The sequence below is a fragment of the Aquarana catesbeiana genome, linkage group LG05 (genome assembly GCF_042186555.1).
Source record: "Aquarana catesbeiana isolate 2022-GZ linkage group LG05, ASM4218655v1, whole genome shotgun sequence".
NCBI classification, from domain to species: domain Eukaryota; kingdom Metazoa; phylum Chordata; class Amphibia; order Anura; family Ranidae; genus Aquarana; species Aquarana catesbeiana.
In genome coordinates, this window is record NC_133328.1 from 536,283,537 (window position 1) to 536,300,234 (window position 16,698).

Genomic DNA, 16,698 nt, shown 5'->3' on the forward strand with positions numbered 1-16,698 from the left:
TCAGTGTGACAGCCAAGCAACTGGTATTTAGAGAATAACAAAATCAGAAATTACAACCTCCATGTTTTTCTCTCAAAAGATTTCTTTATGACTAAATAGAAAGTGAGATGAATAAAGCTTTGCTAAAGATCAATGATCTCCATGCAAGTAAAGGACTCCTGTTCATATAGCCACCAATTAAAGGGTAGCTCCAATAATTGAATGTATTTAAAAATGACCTTTCTTTTTCAATCTGCAGCACTGCAATTTCCTATAAAATGCAATGCAATATGGTTACCTGGAGACGCTCTGTACATAGATGGTGTACAGAATGAACCCCCCATGTTATTTTCATACTTGCTCACTGATTTTCCCAGAAGTCTGCACTAAGATACAAATCAAATTTTGAGCATCCCCTGCAACAAAAATGTTATTTTTTTGTGAGATGCTCTCATAGGAAAACCATGTTTAAAGGGATGCAGATCCTGCAAATTTCCTCATTAGAGTCCTGCAGGTGCAACAGCTGGCTGATAATCATAAAATCACTCCCATACAGATTCACTCTGCACGTCGACACAAACAGCTATTTTTTTTCAGAATAACAAAAGGTAGGAATCTATAACAAAGTTTGTTTAAAATCCCTGCATTGTACATATATCTCCCAGAGGGGAATGTTTTTATCCTCATCAAAAGTAGAGTTGAGAAAAAAATAGGTCACACATGCATTCTAGTCAATTCTTACTTCATGTGTACCAAAGTTCACACGGTTCTTCCTGCTATAGTTTCATGGTCAGTCCCAGTGTTGTAATATGAGAAACTGTTGGGAAAAGCAGTGAGCCAATCACAACAATAAATTCCATTTTTGTAGAAGTTTTGTATACATTCCGCTCAGCTGATTACAAAACATCACATTTGACATTTTTTGGCAGTTTTAGAATTTTCTAGCTGTTGCAGATTGAAATTAAAAAATATATTTTAATAACATTAAATTATAAAATGGCTAAAGCAGAAGATATATATATATATATATATATATATATATATATATATATATATATATTGATTTGCAAAAGTGGAGTTGCCCTTTAAAGCTGAAAGCATTGGATGTCCTGCTTCAATGGCTGTCATAGGGAAAGGGTTCAGTTATTGTATGTGGATAAATAATCACAGAATGAGGCTTCTCCTCTGTATATTTCCACATCAGAAAAAAGAATAATGTGGAGCAGATATCCAGGAAACTAGCTAGCCTGTACTAGCCTCAAGTCTTTACAGCAGCCTAGCAGTACCTTAAAATATATTTTACATAGTTACATTGGTTGGGCATGGGCCAAGGTAACTATGCATGTACATGTGCCGAGTTACTGCCCCACTGCCTTCTGGACACTGGAGGTTGGCCACTCGTTATGGGTGCCATTCAGAGAATGCTTTGCATTTTCTGATTAAATAGAAAACATTCTCTGATTGTACAAGGTAGTGAGGCAGGGTGATGATGTCAAACTCAAATCTCAAGGCAGCAAGGAAGGCTTAATTCATTTTTTTTTTTGCTGTTTGTGTCTGATTGGGGAGATGTCCCTTCACTTGTCGACCCATAGAGTTAGCAGAAGGTGAGGTAAATCATATTCTAGTTGTCGCCATTGAAAGATTTCACCTTTATTTCATGTTACGGTGCCAACTCAAAATTTTGGAATTTCCCTCACTTTCAGTCCTGGTGACACTAGTCACTAGGAAAAAATGAAGAGGGTAAACTGACAACAATAAATCCAAAACCAAGCAGGGGTCTTAACCCTTACTTACTCTATTAAAAAAAGGTTTTGGCTATATATGTGTTTACTTAAGAGAGCAATTTGTAACTAAATCTGTCATGGGGATCATCTGCAGTACTATACTTGCAAAGGCTAACTAAGCATATGGTGAAATAAACAGAAAAGATTACTGTGGGTTTAAAAGTTCCTGTGACACCATCATTATAATTAAACATCCAGTTAAAACAAACCACAGATGAATCCATACAGGTTCAGTATCTTAACCATGTGCAATACAAATTGATTTAGAATACGTACAATTTTGCATTTTTTAGGAACTTTTTTTAATTATTATACAAGCTTTGTTTGCATAACTTTCTTAACTGTTTTTTTTTTACATAATTTGCTGTACAGTTTCTTGCTGGGTTTTGGATTTATCACATAAAGCAAAGAGAAGTGAATTGTTGTTTACCATATCAATAAACTAAATAGAAGCTTTCAACAATCTTCTGATATCTACATTCCGATTGGTCACCTTCATTCCTTTGTGCACCGTAATGCTAAAAAATACCATTACAAATAGTGTGATGACCTGCAAGTTCAACTTCAGTAGTATTTTTTTCTTATTTCATGTGTGTGCAATCACTTTTTAAATTTCACGTGGGAATTATTTATGATCTGGTCTTATTCAAAATTATAGAACAAGTAAAATATAATAGACTAATAAAACAAATTGTTTGTGCTAATAGCCATTTGCTTGTATGCACCCTGATTCTTTTAAGCTTAATGAGCCAGTTTAGAATGAACCTTTTGTCAGACTATGAATATATTTACATATTCTTAAAATCCAATTCAAGATAAACATGTTTTGTTGCTTAGGATACAAAAGGAAAAAATGTCAGGATTTTATTTCAGTTTTTCTGCCCATGGAAAGATTTCTCTTCATTTCCTGTGCCAGTGATGCATGTGAAAGAAATTAGGGGTCTTGTGGTCATCAGGACAGAAAAGCATGGACAGCAATAACAACATAAGTTCTAACTTGCTAATCCAACATTTCTAGTAACTGTACTAGAAATGTGTTTTGTCTTTGTCCCCATTGGAGAGATTTTTCATCACTTCCTGTCCTGGCAGGCAGGACGGAGAAATCTCTCAAAAAAGATGCAAACAACAATAAAATCCTGACATTGGCTATAACCCTTCCCTGCTCTATAAAAAAAACAAAAAATAAATCTGGAGTGGAGTTTTAAAACAAGCCCTCAGTGACCTCTGTTGCTGCAGGCACTTTGGAGCAGTTCATCCTCTAAATTAAAAACAGAAACAGCAGTTCTTCCCTCAGCAGTGTAATTCATTTTGTTACCCCTCCAAGATCTCCTATTTACATTAAAGATTAGAAGGCTGGAAGTCTGTGGTGAACTTTGAGGATTAATTGTTCCACAGTGCCTGCAGCTACAGAGGTCAGTGAAAGCTTGTTTTAAAGCTCATTTACTGCTATGTAAAGCAAGCAGACCTTACATAAAAAAAGCAAGATAAGCTTAATATGTCTGTAATTTTCTCCCCCATACTAAACAGCAGCATACAAGTGAAAAAAAACTGTAGGGATAACGGTTATTAAATATATTTACCTTTAACCCTGCTTCCACCTGTGGTGTTTAGATGATAGGATGTAATCATCCTACTGGTGAGGTAATGTTAGGTATTCCAAATCTCAGAGGATTTTGGGTGGTTAGTGGTCCCCATAATTAGCTCACTGCAAGATGGCTGGCCAGGGTAAGGAAAGTATCGTTTTTACCCCTATTTTTTTTTTTTTTTTTACATTCATGCCATTTAGTATGTGGATGCTGATATACTAAGTTGATCTTGCTTTTACTACAAGGCCTTCTTTAAGAATATGTAAAAACCTGAATGCCTTTAGCCTGGCCATAGATTCATAAAAAATGTCCTGGCCATGAAGGGGATGAAACCTTCAGGGGCTGAAGTGGTTAAACATTCTGTAAACACTGTGGTGCATTTTTTATTGGCTGCTGACTATTAGGTTGGCATGGGAGAGTAGTTGGGGTTTTATAGCACGCTTCCCATTATTATTTAAATGCAAATTTCTCTGCTGGCCTTCCCAAGATTAGAAAAAAGCTGACCCACCTAAATCTGCCAAAAACCATAGTATCAATTTTAAATGCAATACCCCTATGGAATTATATTTGTCCACTACAATTCACTACATTTACAATGAAATTACATATTTTCATCAGCAAAATTTTAATTGGAATAGTTAGAATGCATTATTGGGTCAGTTCACAAAGATCATCATTATGGTGGGTCAAAAAGTGTGGAATCCTATGAGGTGTCTATGGAGAAGTTCAGAACATGGAGTCATTTGACATAGAGATAAAATACAGACACTGATTTATGAGAAGTAAAGATGGTCAATAGTTAGCTTTCATGTGAAAAAATACCAATTTCAAACCTATATGCTATTTGTTTTAGTGAGCTGAAGTTTTTGATTGATAGATCTGGGACAGGGGTAATCAGGACAGGGCTCAAATCATGTCTGTAATATTATAAGCTGTTTGTGGTATAGATGGAAAATTAGTCCTGTACAGTATTAAAATGGCAAACAGTAAATGAAAAATGTTCTTGACACTTGACATCCATGCGTTTGGTCTTAACAAATTTACCTACAGTAACAAAAGAAATATATATATCTACATATTTATAACTAACACTTTGTTAAGGCACTGCACAACAGTTTGTACACACACCGCCCTGCATACCTGATCTAACAAGGCATTGCTACCTCAATAATATTACCTAAACCAGATGTAAAAGAAACTATTATTACAAATTTACACAAAAATCTTTCTGTACATGATTGTCTCAGTGATGTACATCATTTAGTTTTAAATTACAGTATACATACTTTAGACAAAGACATTTCCAAGTCTTCAGCCTGTAGTACCTTGTTTTCACATCCGTGTCAAGCTGCAATGTCCATTTATAAATTAGTTGTAGTCAGTAAACTTCGATTATAGGGCACTATACTAAGTGATTTAGCATAGCTGTTTGATTTGCAGTAAAACCTGCCATTCCACCAACCAACTCCCCAGATTGGAAATTGTGGAGCCTACAAAGTCTCAAGCTCTCTTTGTCTTTCCTTCACAGGTATGAACCATTTATTCCATGGAACAATTCAACATGTCTCTAGAACTCGAAGAAAGGCAAGTGTTCTGATATTGATTGGGCTCATTTTATATCTTCTTAAGTCCCGTTGCTTCATTTTCTAGCAATATATCAGACAGAAGATAAGCACTTTTGGTATGACTTCCATATCTGTATATTGCATAGGGACGCCAACACATCTGGTCTATGTAGCCCGTCACGAAGATGGATTTCCTTTTGGAATCAAAGTGCTGTTTTCTTTCTACAAGTATTCAAGTTCCAGGGCATGGTGCAGTGCCATTAAATCTGAGTGGCTTGATATTCTCCAAAATGGCATTGAATGCTGCAATAATAAGAAACAAAGAAACAATAATTAAAGACTATCCCATGACCATAATAAATGCAATCACAATTTAAATGATAAGTTAACTTTTTATAAAAACATAAAAAATGCACTTTTTTGTAGGTCATGGGTGCAATGCCAGGCTCCTGCAGACTCTCAGTACAGCTGTCTGCCAAATCCTCCCATATAGGCAGACAGTTACTGAACTGCAGAAAGATCAATGAACTATGACAGAGCTCATCATAGCCCTCGCAGTTCACTGAGAACTACAAACTGTCTGCTGCAATGGCAGACAGTAGATGTAGTTCATTCATTTACAGAACTCCGTTTTCAGATTTCAAATTGTGACAGTAGGTGTGGGGAGAGGATCTCCTGCCAGCAGTAAAGGGGAGGCTCAGGGAAATCAGAGGAGGATACTAAACTTGTTACATGTTACACCCTAAATACGGGCAGTAGAGGTGGTCATACACAGCCCAACTACCCTCTGATTACTGTAACTGCGTGGATCTATCACTTGTAATTAGAAGATATGACTTTATATGTTTTTCTTCAAAAAAACCTTATCCGATACTAATTTTATAGGCTGGACATACAGTATATGTGCAAATGACCAAGATGAATTAATTTTATATTGGTCAACTGTTCATTTGTTCATGCATCAACTTCAACATGAACTATAGTAGACATATGTGTTTTGCCTTATGTGAATGATCAAGTTAGTCAGCACCCTGCGATACACTTAAAAACGCAAAGGACAAAAAAAAATCCGCAAGGAAAGTGTGTGAAGGACAAAAAAACTGCAAATAAAGTGTGTGAAGGACAAAAAAAGGTACAAAGCTTTCGGAAGAAATTAATAAATCAGGATTGTCAGCAATTTACAAATGTTTGATTTGCCTGTTTATTTACACACTGAATATTTGCAGTCTGTGGAACAGTGGAGATAGTTGCATTGGTCAGTGGGTTTCCTGTACACATGTCAGACAATCACCCAAAGTCAGACATAAATAAACTTCATTCTGACTACAGGGACATAAACAAGGGAACAAAACCTTACAAGAATGAACACTGCACACTGTGCAGCCACATAAGTCTATTAAAATGTTTCTCATACAAAATGAACCTCCTATATTACTGGATGATACAGTTGCACCTCCATTAACAAGGAGTACCACATGCAATGTGACAAGTGCAAGCATGGATATTAGAATGTGGAAGCTGGAGAGAAATTACACAAAATAATAAATCTACTGATAAACCATAAAAAACCTAAGGAAAAAAGATTACTGCATACTGGTGGGACATAATTTTTCAAAAGCAGACCATTGTATGGAATCCTTTTGGAAAACCTTTGAAATTGGTTCATTCTGTTTAGCACAGGAGATAACAGGCTGAATGTGGTCCTCAATTTTGTAAATAACTATCAATAGCTTTATGGTCTTCTCACCTCATCTCATCCTCACCGCAACTCATCCTATTCTATTCTATTCTATTATTTATATTGTAGATCAGCATCTAACTGTGAATTTGTGCCACATCCAAAATTATTTATACATAACAGCAAAGGGGGCCCCCTAGTGGTGGACTTTTCAGGCACATGTAGCAATCATAAAAGAGGTATACTTAGTACAAATATAATTTATTGAATTAACATAATAAAATATGACAACTGTAACATCTATTGTTAGGAATGTAAATCCATCAGTATTACAATCGTGTATATACAGAGTTTTGAAGAAGTACTTTTTCATCCGACGCGTTTCGGAGTCAATTGAACTCCTTCCTCAGGGGTAGTGTACGCTTGAAATGGTTATTAAACACTGTGTTGGCTGATTTGACATTCCATAAAATTTGTGATTAAAAACAACGACAGTAACAAAGTCTGTCTGCCCAGTATGCTCTTCATTCTAATATGAACAAACATCTATGTGTTGGAGATGATGTAAACAGGTAGAGGTGGGTTTTTTTAACTGCACCAAGAGTATATATGTTGTTCTCTTCAAAAAGAAAAGAAAAGCCCAAGAAATATGGGCATAAACTAAATGCTTGAGGCTCCACTGAGGCCAAGAGGCAAATCCTGAAGGTGGCTCAAAAGTTGATGTTCATAGGTGTATCTGTTAATAAATGATCCGATTGATCAGCTACTTGATCCGATTCACTCTCATGTCATTTATCTACAATCACCTCAAGCATGGATTGTATTCAAACTTAGAAATCTCCATGCATATGTTTTTATTACAGGCATTTATATAGTGCAGACAATTTATATAGCATTTTGAAAGCTGTACATTCACATCAGATCTTCACGGATCTTACAATCTGCCATCCATATATCACATGCATATATGCACACACACCCATACTAGAGCCAATTTAGGCCGGAGCCAATTCACTTACCAGTATGTCTTTGGAGCGTGGTAGGAAACTCACACCAGCACAAGGAGAACTGCAAACTTCATTCAGAGTCAGTATGCTGACCAGAATTCGTACTGAGGACCCAATGCTGTAAAGCAGAAATGCTAACTACTAAAGCTGGCCATACATCGATCAAAATTTGGCTGATTCAACAGGAACCGGCTGAATTTAGATCCATCCACGGTTGTTCCTGTTCATGAGAAGCTGATCAATTCATCAGCTTCTCACGAATGGTCCTGGTGGAAAATTTCCATTTGATCAGTGCTAGCAGCCAATTAGCTACAGCGCTGATCAGTGTATTTTGATGGCGGGGGAGTCCCTCAGAATATAATGACACAGCGGGGAGGTTTCTTGCATCCATGTCAAATGTATGGATGGGGAAATTGGTTCATTTTTTTGGGGCTCAGCCTGCTGGCTGAACAAAAAGAAAAAATATGGAATCATGTATGGCCAGCTTAACCCATTGTACTGCCCCATGCTCATGTATTCAGGTTAATAATATCAGCAGTTTGATAAAAATTTGTTTGCATGAATGTCCTTATCAATGTACTTATTCCTGCTTGGTAATATATCCATCTATACCTAGTGCAATAATGTACTTACTTTTTTGGCTCCTTGCTCTTCTTCTACTCCATCGCCTACTACTACATAGACCACTTTCCTGCCAAACCTCTGGACTATCCTCTCAAAGCAGCTTTCTTTACCTGTGAACATGAAAGTAGTGCAATACATTAAAAAGCATCTTAAGTCATATACCTTTTGCCAATCAATCCAGGTTTTTAGGTCTTTCAGGACTTTTGTAGGATATAATATATTATGAGAGTATAAAATGTTTAAAGTCTAATGCCACCTTTCAGACACAGGGGGTTTACGAAAGACAAATCCACTTTGCACTACAAGTGCAAATTACAAGTGCAAAGTGCACTTAAAATTGCACTGAAAGTGCACTTGGAAGTGCAGTCGCTGTAAATCTGAGGGGTAGATCTGAAATGAGGGGAAACTCTGCTGATTTTATCATCCAATCATGTGCAAGCTAAAATGTTGTTTTTTATCTTCCTTGCATGTCCCCCTCGAATCTACAGCGACTGCATTTCCAAGTGCACTTTAAGTGCAATTTCAAGTGCACTTTGCACTTGTAGTTTAGGCTTGTAGTGCAAAGTGCATTTGTCTTTCGTAAAAAAAACCCACAGCGTTGTAAATCAGGGTAAATATATAATGGTTAAATATAACAACCTCATCTCATTCCTAGTACAGCCACTTTAGGCATCCATTATTCCCAGTAGGGAATGTTTCATTTTGCTTGTTGCAAGGAAGAAATGGTAGAAATTACTAAATGTTGTGTCTAGGCAACCTTTGTGTATACGAATATAGTCAGTTATAGATATAATACATGGCAGCAAACAACATTTTGCGGTGAACACAATGACCATGTTGAAAGTTTTTAAAATGCATACTGACACAAAATATTTTTTATTAGTTATACCAATTATAAAGCTAATTGTTTTCCAGTCCTGCCTTACAGTATAAGATTCGGAGGTAACTGGAGCTACACTTCAAAATGTGTTGCATGAAAAGATTTGATTGTCAAAAATGTTTTATTCTTTTAGAATGCATAGCCTCAAACCTGTACAGTTCAATAAGCTGCTCGTGGTTGTAAAATTTGCCTGCCAACGCAGCGGCTACAATCTATAATTTAAAACAATAACAATGTGCAACTTCTCTTCCTAATTAAGAATACTGAAGGAGAAAACATGTTCTTTGCAAATGTTTGTACTAGTTTGCACAGACTTTACATACAGATATACAGGTAGTTTGCTGTCTAAATGCAGCGGGCAAGGTAAATAGTAGGACCCCAGATAGTATCACTCTGTATTTTGCTTATTTCTCTTATGGGTCTATTATACTGACCCATTAGCAATACTTTATTTTTAATTATACCCCCATGTGAGTTCATGTTATGTGTGCATGATGACTCCATGGTTAAGTCTCTCACAGGGCATCTATAATATACTGGGACTGTAAGACCATCTTCCATTTTGCTTATGCTTTCTGCCAATAATTTTCAATTCACTACACTATTCCATTGAGCTACTTCATCACTGGCATCATCAGCACTTCTTGGAATACTACCAGCACCACTATATCAAATACCATGTCACATCCGTTAATCATCCAGACATCCTTGTTAGTTCTGGAACCTCCATAGAGGGAACCATGAAATAAGCAGTGGGACACAAAAACCCATCTCTAAGCTAACTAACTTATGACTTTCCCCAGTGGGCTCCTTTCTGCTAATTCTAACAGCTCCCTTGCTGCCTGGTTATAAACTAATGTTACATATAACTCGAGGGGTACTTCCAATAATATATGTGCACGTCATCTTCTAATGTAAATCCTCTAGAATTATATATAATTTTATAATAATAATAATAATAATATAAAAAAGAAAATACATGTTATTAAATATAAGCTTTAGCCAGCATTTTTTTTTGTTTTAATAGAGTGGGCAAAGGTTAGGATACCTGTGATTTTTTTATTGTTGTCTGTTTTCTCAAAGAGGTGATTTTCCCTCATCTCTCTTAGGGGGTTAGTGAGAATGCATTTCTCCTTTTGGAACCCAGAAACCCACAAAAATGTTTATTTTCAGTACAGTGGGGAAAGGTTAGCACATTTGGGTTTTTTATAATTTGAATGTGCTTTTTTGACCTCTGTTTCCCTTATTTCATTCAAAAGGATGGAAACTGAGAGGGGATTATTCTAACAAAGTCAGAGACAACAATAAAACACCAGCAATTTCTAACTCTCCATAATCTATTTAAAACTAAGAAAACAAAGTTAGGCTTTTTATTACATAAAAAATGTTCACGCATTTACGGGGTACCAACGACCAATGGACTCATAACAAAGTGTACTTAAAGTGGCTGTAAAGTCAGAAGGTTTTTTAATCTTAATGCATTCTGTGCAGCTGCCCCCCTCAACCCCCCTAATACTTACCTGAGCCCCCTCTTGATCCAGCGATGTTGCAGGAGAGCTGCCTGGAACTCTGTCTCTCCTCATTGGCTCAGATGGCAGCGTGGCGCATTGGCTCCCGCTGCTGTCAATCAAAGTCAGTGAGCCGATGAGGAGAGAGAGGGGGCGGAGCCGAACCGCAGCTTTGTGTCTTAATGGACACACAGAGCAGCGGCTCGGCTCAGGTGTCCTCACAGCAAGCTACTTGCCAAAAGCCCTGCAATAAATGTGAGGATGGCAAGGGCCTGCCCACAACCTTGTGATAAACTGAAGCCTGAAGGACTAAGGAATAAGGTAAGAATATTCCTCTACCCCTAGACTTATCAAGTATTTTAACCCTTGATAACAGCAGACCCCATTGCAAGTGTTTTTTGATTAATTCTAGGAGTTTAGCTTTAACCACTTAAGGACCGCCTCACGCCGATGTACGTCGGCAAGGTGGCACGGGCAGGCAGAATCACGTATATGTACGTGATCTGCCTCCCGCGGGCGGGGGGTCCGATCGGACCCCCCCCGGTGCCTGAGGCGGTCCCCTTTTGTCCAGCAGCGATCGGAGATGAGGGGGAGACCATCCGTTCGTGGCCCCCCCCTCGCGATCGTCGCCGGCCAATCAGATCATTCCTATGCTGCTGTATGCTAAACAGCAGCAAAGGAAATGATGTCATCTCTCCTCGGCTCTGTATTTTCCGTTCCTGTGCCGAGGAGAGAAGACTGCACCGTGAGTGAAAACACACTACACACACAGTAGAACATGCCAGGCACACAAAACACCCCCCTTTACCCCCGATCCCCCCTTAATCACCCCCCCCCCCGTCACACTGACACCAAGCAGTTTTTTTTTTTCTGATTACTGCATGGTGTCAGTTTGTGACAGTTAGTGTGGTAGGACAGTTACTGTTAGCCCCCTTTAGGTCTAGGGTACCCCACTAACCCCCCCTAATAAAGTTTTAACCCCTTGATCACCCCCCGTCGCCAGTGTCGCTAAGCGATCATTTTTCTGATCGCTGTATTAGTGTCACTGGTGACGCTAGTTAGGGAGGTAAATATTTAGGTTCGCTGTCAGCGTTTTATAGCGACAGGGACCACATATACTACCTAATAAATGTTTTAACCCCTTGATTGCCCCCTAGTTAACCCTTTCACCACTGATCACCGTATAACTGTTACGGGTGACGCTGGTTAGTTAGTTTATTTTTTATAGTGTCAGGACACCCGCCGTTTATTACCGAATAAAGGTTTAGCCCCCTGATCACCCGGCGGTGATATGCGTCGCCCCAGGCAGTGTCAGATTAGCGCCAGTACCGCTAACACCCACGCACGCACCGTACACCTCCCTTAGTGGTATAGTATCTGAACGGATCAATATCTGATCCGATCAGATCTATACTAGCGTCCCCAGCAGTTTAGGGTTCCCAAAAACGCAGTGTTAGCGGGATCAGCCCAGATACCTGCTAGCACCTGCGTTTTGCCCCTCCGCCCGGCCCAGCCCAGCCCACCCAAGTGCAGTATCGATCGATCACTGTCACTTACAAAACACTAAACACATAACTGCAGCGTTCGCAGAGTCAGGCCTGATCCCTGCGATCGCTAACAGTTTTTTTGGTAGCGTTTTGGTGAACTGGCAAGCACCAGCCCCAGGCAGCGTCAGGTTAGCGCCAGTACCACTAACACCCATGCACGCAGCATACGCCTCCCTTAGTGGTATAGTATCTGAACGGATCAATATCTGATCCGATCAGATCTATACTAGCGTCCCCAGCAGTTTAGGGTTCCCAAAAACGCAGTGTTAGCGGGATCAGCCCAGATACCTGCTAGCACCTGCGTTTTGCCCCTCCGCACGGCCCAGCCCACCCCACCCAAGTGCAGTATCGATCGATCACTGTCACTTACAAAACACTAAACGCATAACTGCAGCGTTCGCAGAGTCAGGCCTGATCCCTGCGGTCGCTAACAGTTTTTTTGGTAGCGTTTTGGTGAACTGGCAAGCACCAGCGGCCTAGTACACCCCGGTCGTAGTCAAACCAGCACTGCAGTAACACTTGGTGACTTGGCGAGTCACATAAGTGCAGTTCAAGCTGCTGAGGTGGCAAACACAAGTAGTGTCCCACTGCCACCAAGAAGACAAACACAGGCCCGTTGTGCCCATAGTGCCCTTCCTGCTGCATTCGCCAATCCTAATTGGGAACCCACCACTTCTGCAGCGCCCGTACTTCCCCCATTCACATCCCCAACCAAATGCAGTCGGCTGCATGAGAGGCATTTTCTTTATGTCCTCCCGAGTACCCCTACCCAACGAACCCCCCCCAAAAAGATGTTGTGTCTGCAGCAAGCGCGGATATAGGCGTGACACCCGCTATTATTGTCCCTCCTGTCCTGACAATCCTGGTCTTTGCATTGGTGAATGTTTTGAACGCTACCATTCACTAGTTGAGTATTAGCATAGGGTACAGCATTGCATAGACTAGGCACACTTTCACAGGGTCTCCCAAGATGCCATCACATTTTGAGAGACCCGAACCTGGAACCGGTTACAGCTATAAAAGTTATTTACAAAAAAAAGTGTAAAAAAAAAAAAAAATATATATATATATAAAATAAAAAAAAATAGTTGTCGTTTTATTGTTCTCTCTCTCTCTATTCTCTCTCTATTGTTCTGCTCTTTTTTACTGTACTCTATTCTGCAATGTTTTATTGTTATTATGTTTTATCATGTTTGCTTTTCAGGTATGCAATTTTTTATACTTTACCGTTTACTGTGTTTTATTGTTAACCATTTTTTTGTCTTCAGGTACGCCATTCACGACTTTGAGTGGTTATACCAGAATGATGCCTGCAGGTTTAGGTATCATCTTGGCATCATTCTTTTCAGCCAGCGGTCGGCTTTCATGTAAAAGCAATCCTAGCAGCTAATTAGCCTCTAGACTGCTTTTACAAGCAGTGGGAGGGAATGCCCCCCCCCACCGTCTTCCGTGTTTTTCTCTGGCTCTCCTGTCTCAACAGGGAACCTGAGAATGCAGCTGGTGATTCAGCTAGCTGACCATAGAGCTGATCAGAGACCAGAGTGGCTCCAAACATCTCTATGGCCTAAGAAACCAGAAGCTACGAGCATTTCATGACTTAGATTTCGCCGGATGTAAACAGCGCCATTGGGAAATTGGGAAAGCATTTTATCACACCGATCTTGGTGTGGTCAAATGCTTTGAGGGCAGAGGAGAGATCTAGGGTCTAATAGACCCCAATTTTTTCAAAAAAGAGTACCTGTCACTACCTATTGCTATCATAGGGGATATTTACATTCCCTGAGATAACAATAAAAATGATTAAAAAAAATGAAAGGAACAGTTTAAAAATAAGATAAAAAAGCACAAAAATAATAAAGAAAAAAAAAAAGCACCCCTGTCCCCCCCTGCTCTCGCGCAAAGGCGAACGCAAGCGTCAGATTGAGGGCAGTAATTTTAGCAGTAGACCTCCTCTGTAAATCTAAAGTGGTAACCTGTAAAGGCTTTTAAAGGCTTTTAAAAATGTATTTAGTTTATCGCCACTGCACGTTTGTGCGCAATTTTAAAGCATGTCATGTTTGGTATCCATGTACTCGGCCTAAGATCATCTTTTTTATTTCATCAAACATTTGGGCAATATAGTGTGTTTTAGTGCATTAAAATTTTAAAAAGTGTGTTTTTTCTCCAAAAAATGCGTTTGAAAAATCGCTTCGCAAATACTGTGTGAAAAAAATTAATAAAACACCCACCATTTTAATCTGTAGGGCATTTGCTTTAAAAAAATATATAATGTTTGGGGGTTCAAAGTAATTTTCTTGCAAAAAAAAAAAAATTTTTCATCTAAACAAAAAGTGTCAGAAAGGGCTTTGTCTTCAAGTGGTTAGAAGAGTAAGTGATGTGTGACATAAGCTTCTAAATGTTGTGCATAAAATGCCAGGACAGTTCAAAACCCCCCAAATGACCCCATTTTGGAAAGTAGACACCCCAAGCTATTTGCTGAGAGTCATGTCGAGTCCATGGAATATTTTATATTGTGACACAAGTTGTGGGAAAGAGACAAATTTTTTTTTTTTTTTTTTTGCACAAAGTTGTCACTAAATGATATATTGCTCAAACATGCCATGGGAATATGTGAAATTACACCCCAAAATACATTCTGTTGCTTCTCCTGAGTACAGGGATACCACATGTGTGAGACTTTTTGGGAGCCTAGCCGCGTACGGGACCCCGAAAACCAAGCACCGCCTTCAGGCTTTCTAAGGGCGTACATTTTTGATTTTACTCTTCACTGCCAGTCACAGTTTCGGAGGCCATGGAATGTCCAGGTGGCACAAAACCCCCCAAATGACCCCATTTTGGAAAGTAGACACCCAAAGCTATTTGCTGAGAGGTATAGTGAGTATTTTGCAGACCTCACTTTTTGTCACAAAGTTTTGAAAATTGAAAAAAGAAAAAAAAAATGTTTTTTCTTGTCTTTCTTAATTTTCAAAAACAAATGAGAGCTGCAAAATACTCACCATGCCTCTCAAAAAATAGCTTGGGGTGTCTACTTTCCAAATTGGGTTAATTGGGGGGGGGGGGTTGTGCCACCTGGGCATTCCATGGCCTCCGAAACTGTGATAGGCAGTGAAGAGTGAAATCAAAAATTTACACCCTTAGAAATCCTGAAGGCGGTGATTGGTTTTCGGGGCCCCGTACGCGGCTAGGCTCCCAAAAAGTCCCACATATGTGGTATCCTGATACTCAGGAGAAGCAGCTAAATGTATTTTGGGGTGCAATTCCACATATGCCCATGGCCTGTGTGAGCAATATATCATTTAGTGACAACTTTTTGTAAATATTTTTTTTTTTTTTTGTCATTATTCAATCACTTGGGACAAAAATAAATAAATATTCAATGGGTTCAACATGCCTCTCAGCAATTTCCTTGGGGTGTCTACTTTCCAAAATGGGGTCATTTGAGGGGGTTTGTACTGCCCTGCCATTTTAGCACCTCAAGAAATGACATAGGCAGTCATAAACTAAAAGCTGTGTAAATTCCAGAAAATGTACCCTAGTTTGTAGATGCTATAACTTTTGCGCAAACCAATAAATATACGCTTATTTACTTTTTTTTTACCAAAGACATGTGGCCGAATACATTTTGGCCTAAATGTATGACTAAAATTGAGTTTATTGGATATTTTTTATAACAAACAGTAGAAAATATCATTTTTTTTTCAAAATTTTCAGTCTTTTTCCGTTTATAGCGCAAAAAATAAAAACGGCAGAGGTGATCAAATACCATCAAAAGAAAGCTCTATTTGTGGGAAGAAAAGGACGCAAATTTCGTTTGGGTACAGCATTGCATGACCGCGCAATTAGCAGTTAAAGCGACGCAGTGCCAAATTGGAAAAAGTCCTCTGGTCCTTAGGCAGCATAATGGTCCGGGGCTGAAGTGGTTAAGATTAAGAACTCTGGGGGTACCTGGAAAACATTGGCTCCTATAAAGAGGAAAATGGTTCATACATTATTGCAGTTGAGAAACAATACATTAGATTGCAAAATATTATTCATGTGTTCTAAGTACTGGTAACTGATGTTATCTTATTTCTTATACCTACCTATTTTAGTTGCACTATAAATGTTTTCAATGGGAAATGCAACTCCTAATCCATACAACAGGACCTTTGCCAATGCTGGTATAAGTTGGGTAGTTGTAACAAGTATATTTACACAATTTGTCCTGTTGCAGAAAAAAAAATTGTTATTATTTTGAGAGGAAAAGCAGGCAATTATAATATAATAATAATTATAATAATAACAATAATAATATATTTACAGTGCCTTGAAAAAGTATTCACACCCCTTGACATTTTCCACATTTTGTCATGTTACAACCAAAAATGTAAATGTCTTTTAGTGGGATTTATGTGATAGAACATCACAAAGTGGCACATATATGTGAAGTCGAAGGAAAATGATAAATGGTTTTCAACATTTTTTACAAATAAATATCTGAAAAGTGTGGAGTGCATTTGTATTCAGCCCCCCTGAGTCTATACTTTATAGAATCACCTTT

At 38.8% G+C, this 16,698-nt stretch overlaps 1 protein-coding gene across 4 annotated transcripts in view; it reads right to left on the bottom strand.

Moving 5' to 3' along the window:
* Nucleotides 1–2,423: 2,423 nt before the first annotated feature.
* EYA1 (EYA transcriptional coactivator and phosphatase 1) overlaps nt 2,424–16,698 on the bottom strand; it is a 157,382-nt gene continuing 143,107 nt past the window's right edge. For all 4 annotated transcript variants that reach the window (XM_073631787.1, XM_073631790.1, XM_073631788.1 and 1 more), the window contains 3 exons: nt 16,241–16,362; nt 8,233–8,333; nt 2,424–5,217 (listed from right to left, as the gene is read on the bottom strand). In XM_073631787.1, coding sequence (XP_073487888.1) covers nt 5,137–5,217; nt 8,233–8,333; nt 16,241–16,362 — 304 coding nt within the window. In that variant the 3' untranslated portion in view covers nt 2,424–5,136. The remainder of the gene's footprint in view (nt 5,218–8,232; nt 8,334–16,240; nt 16,363–16,698) is intronic.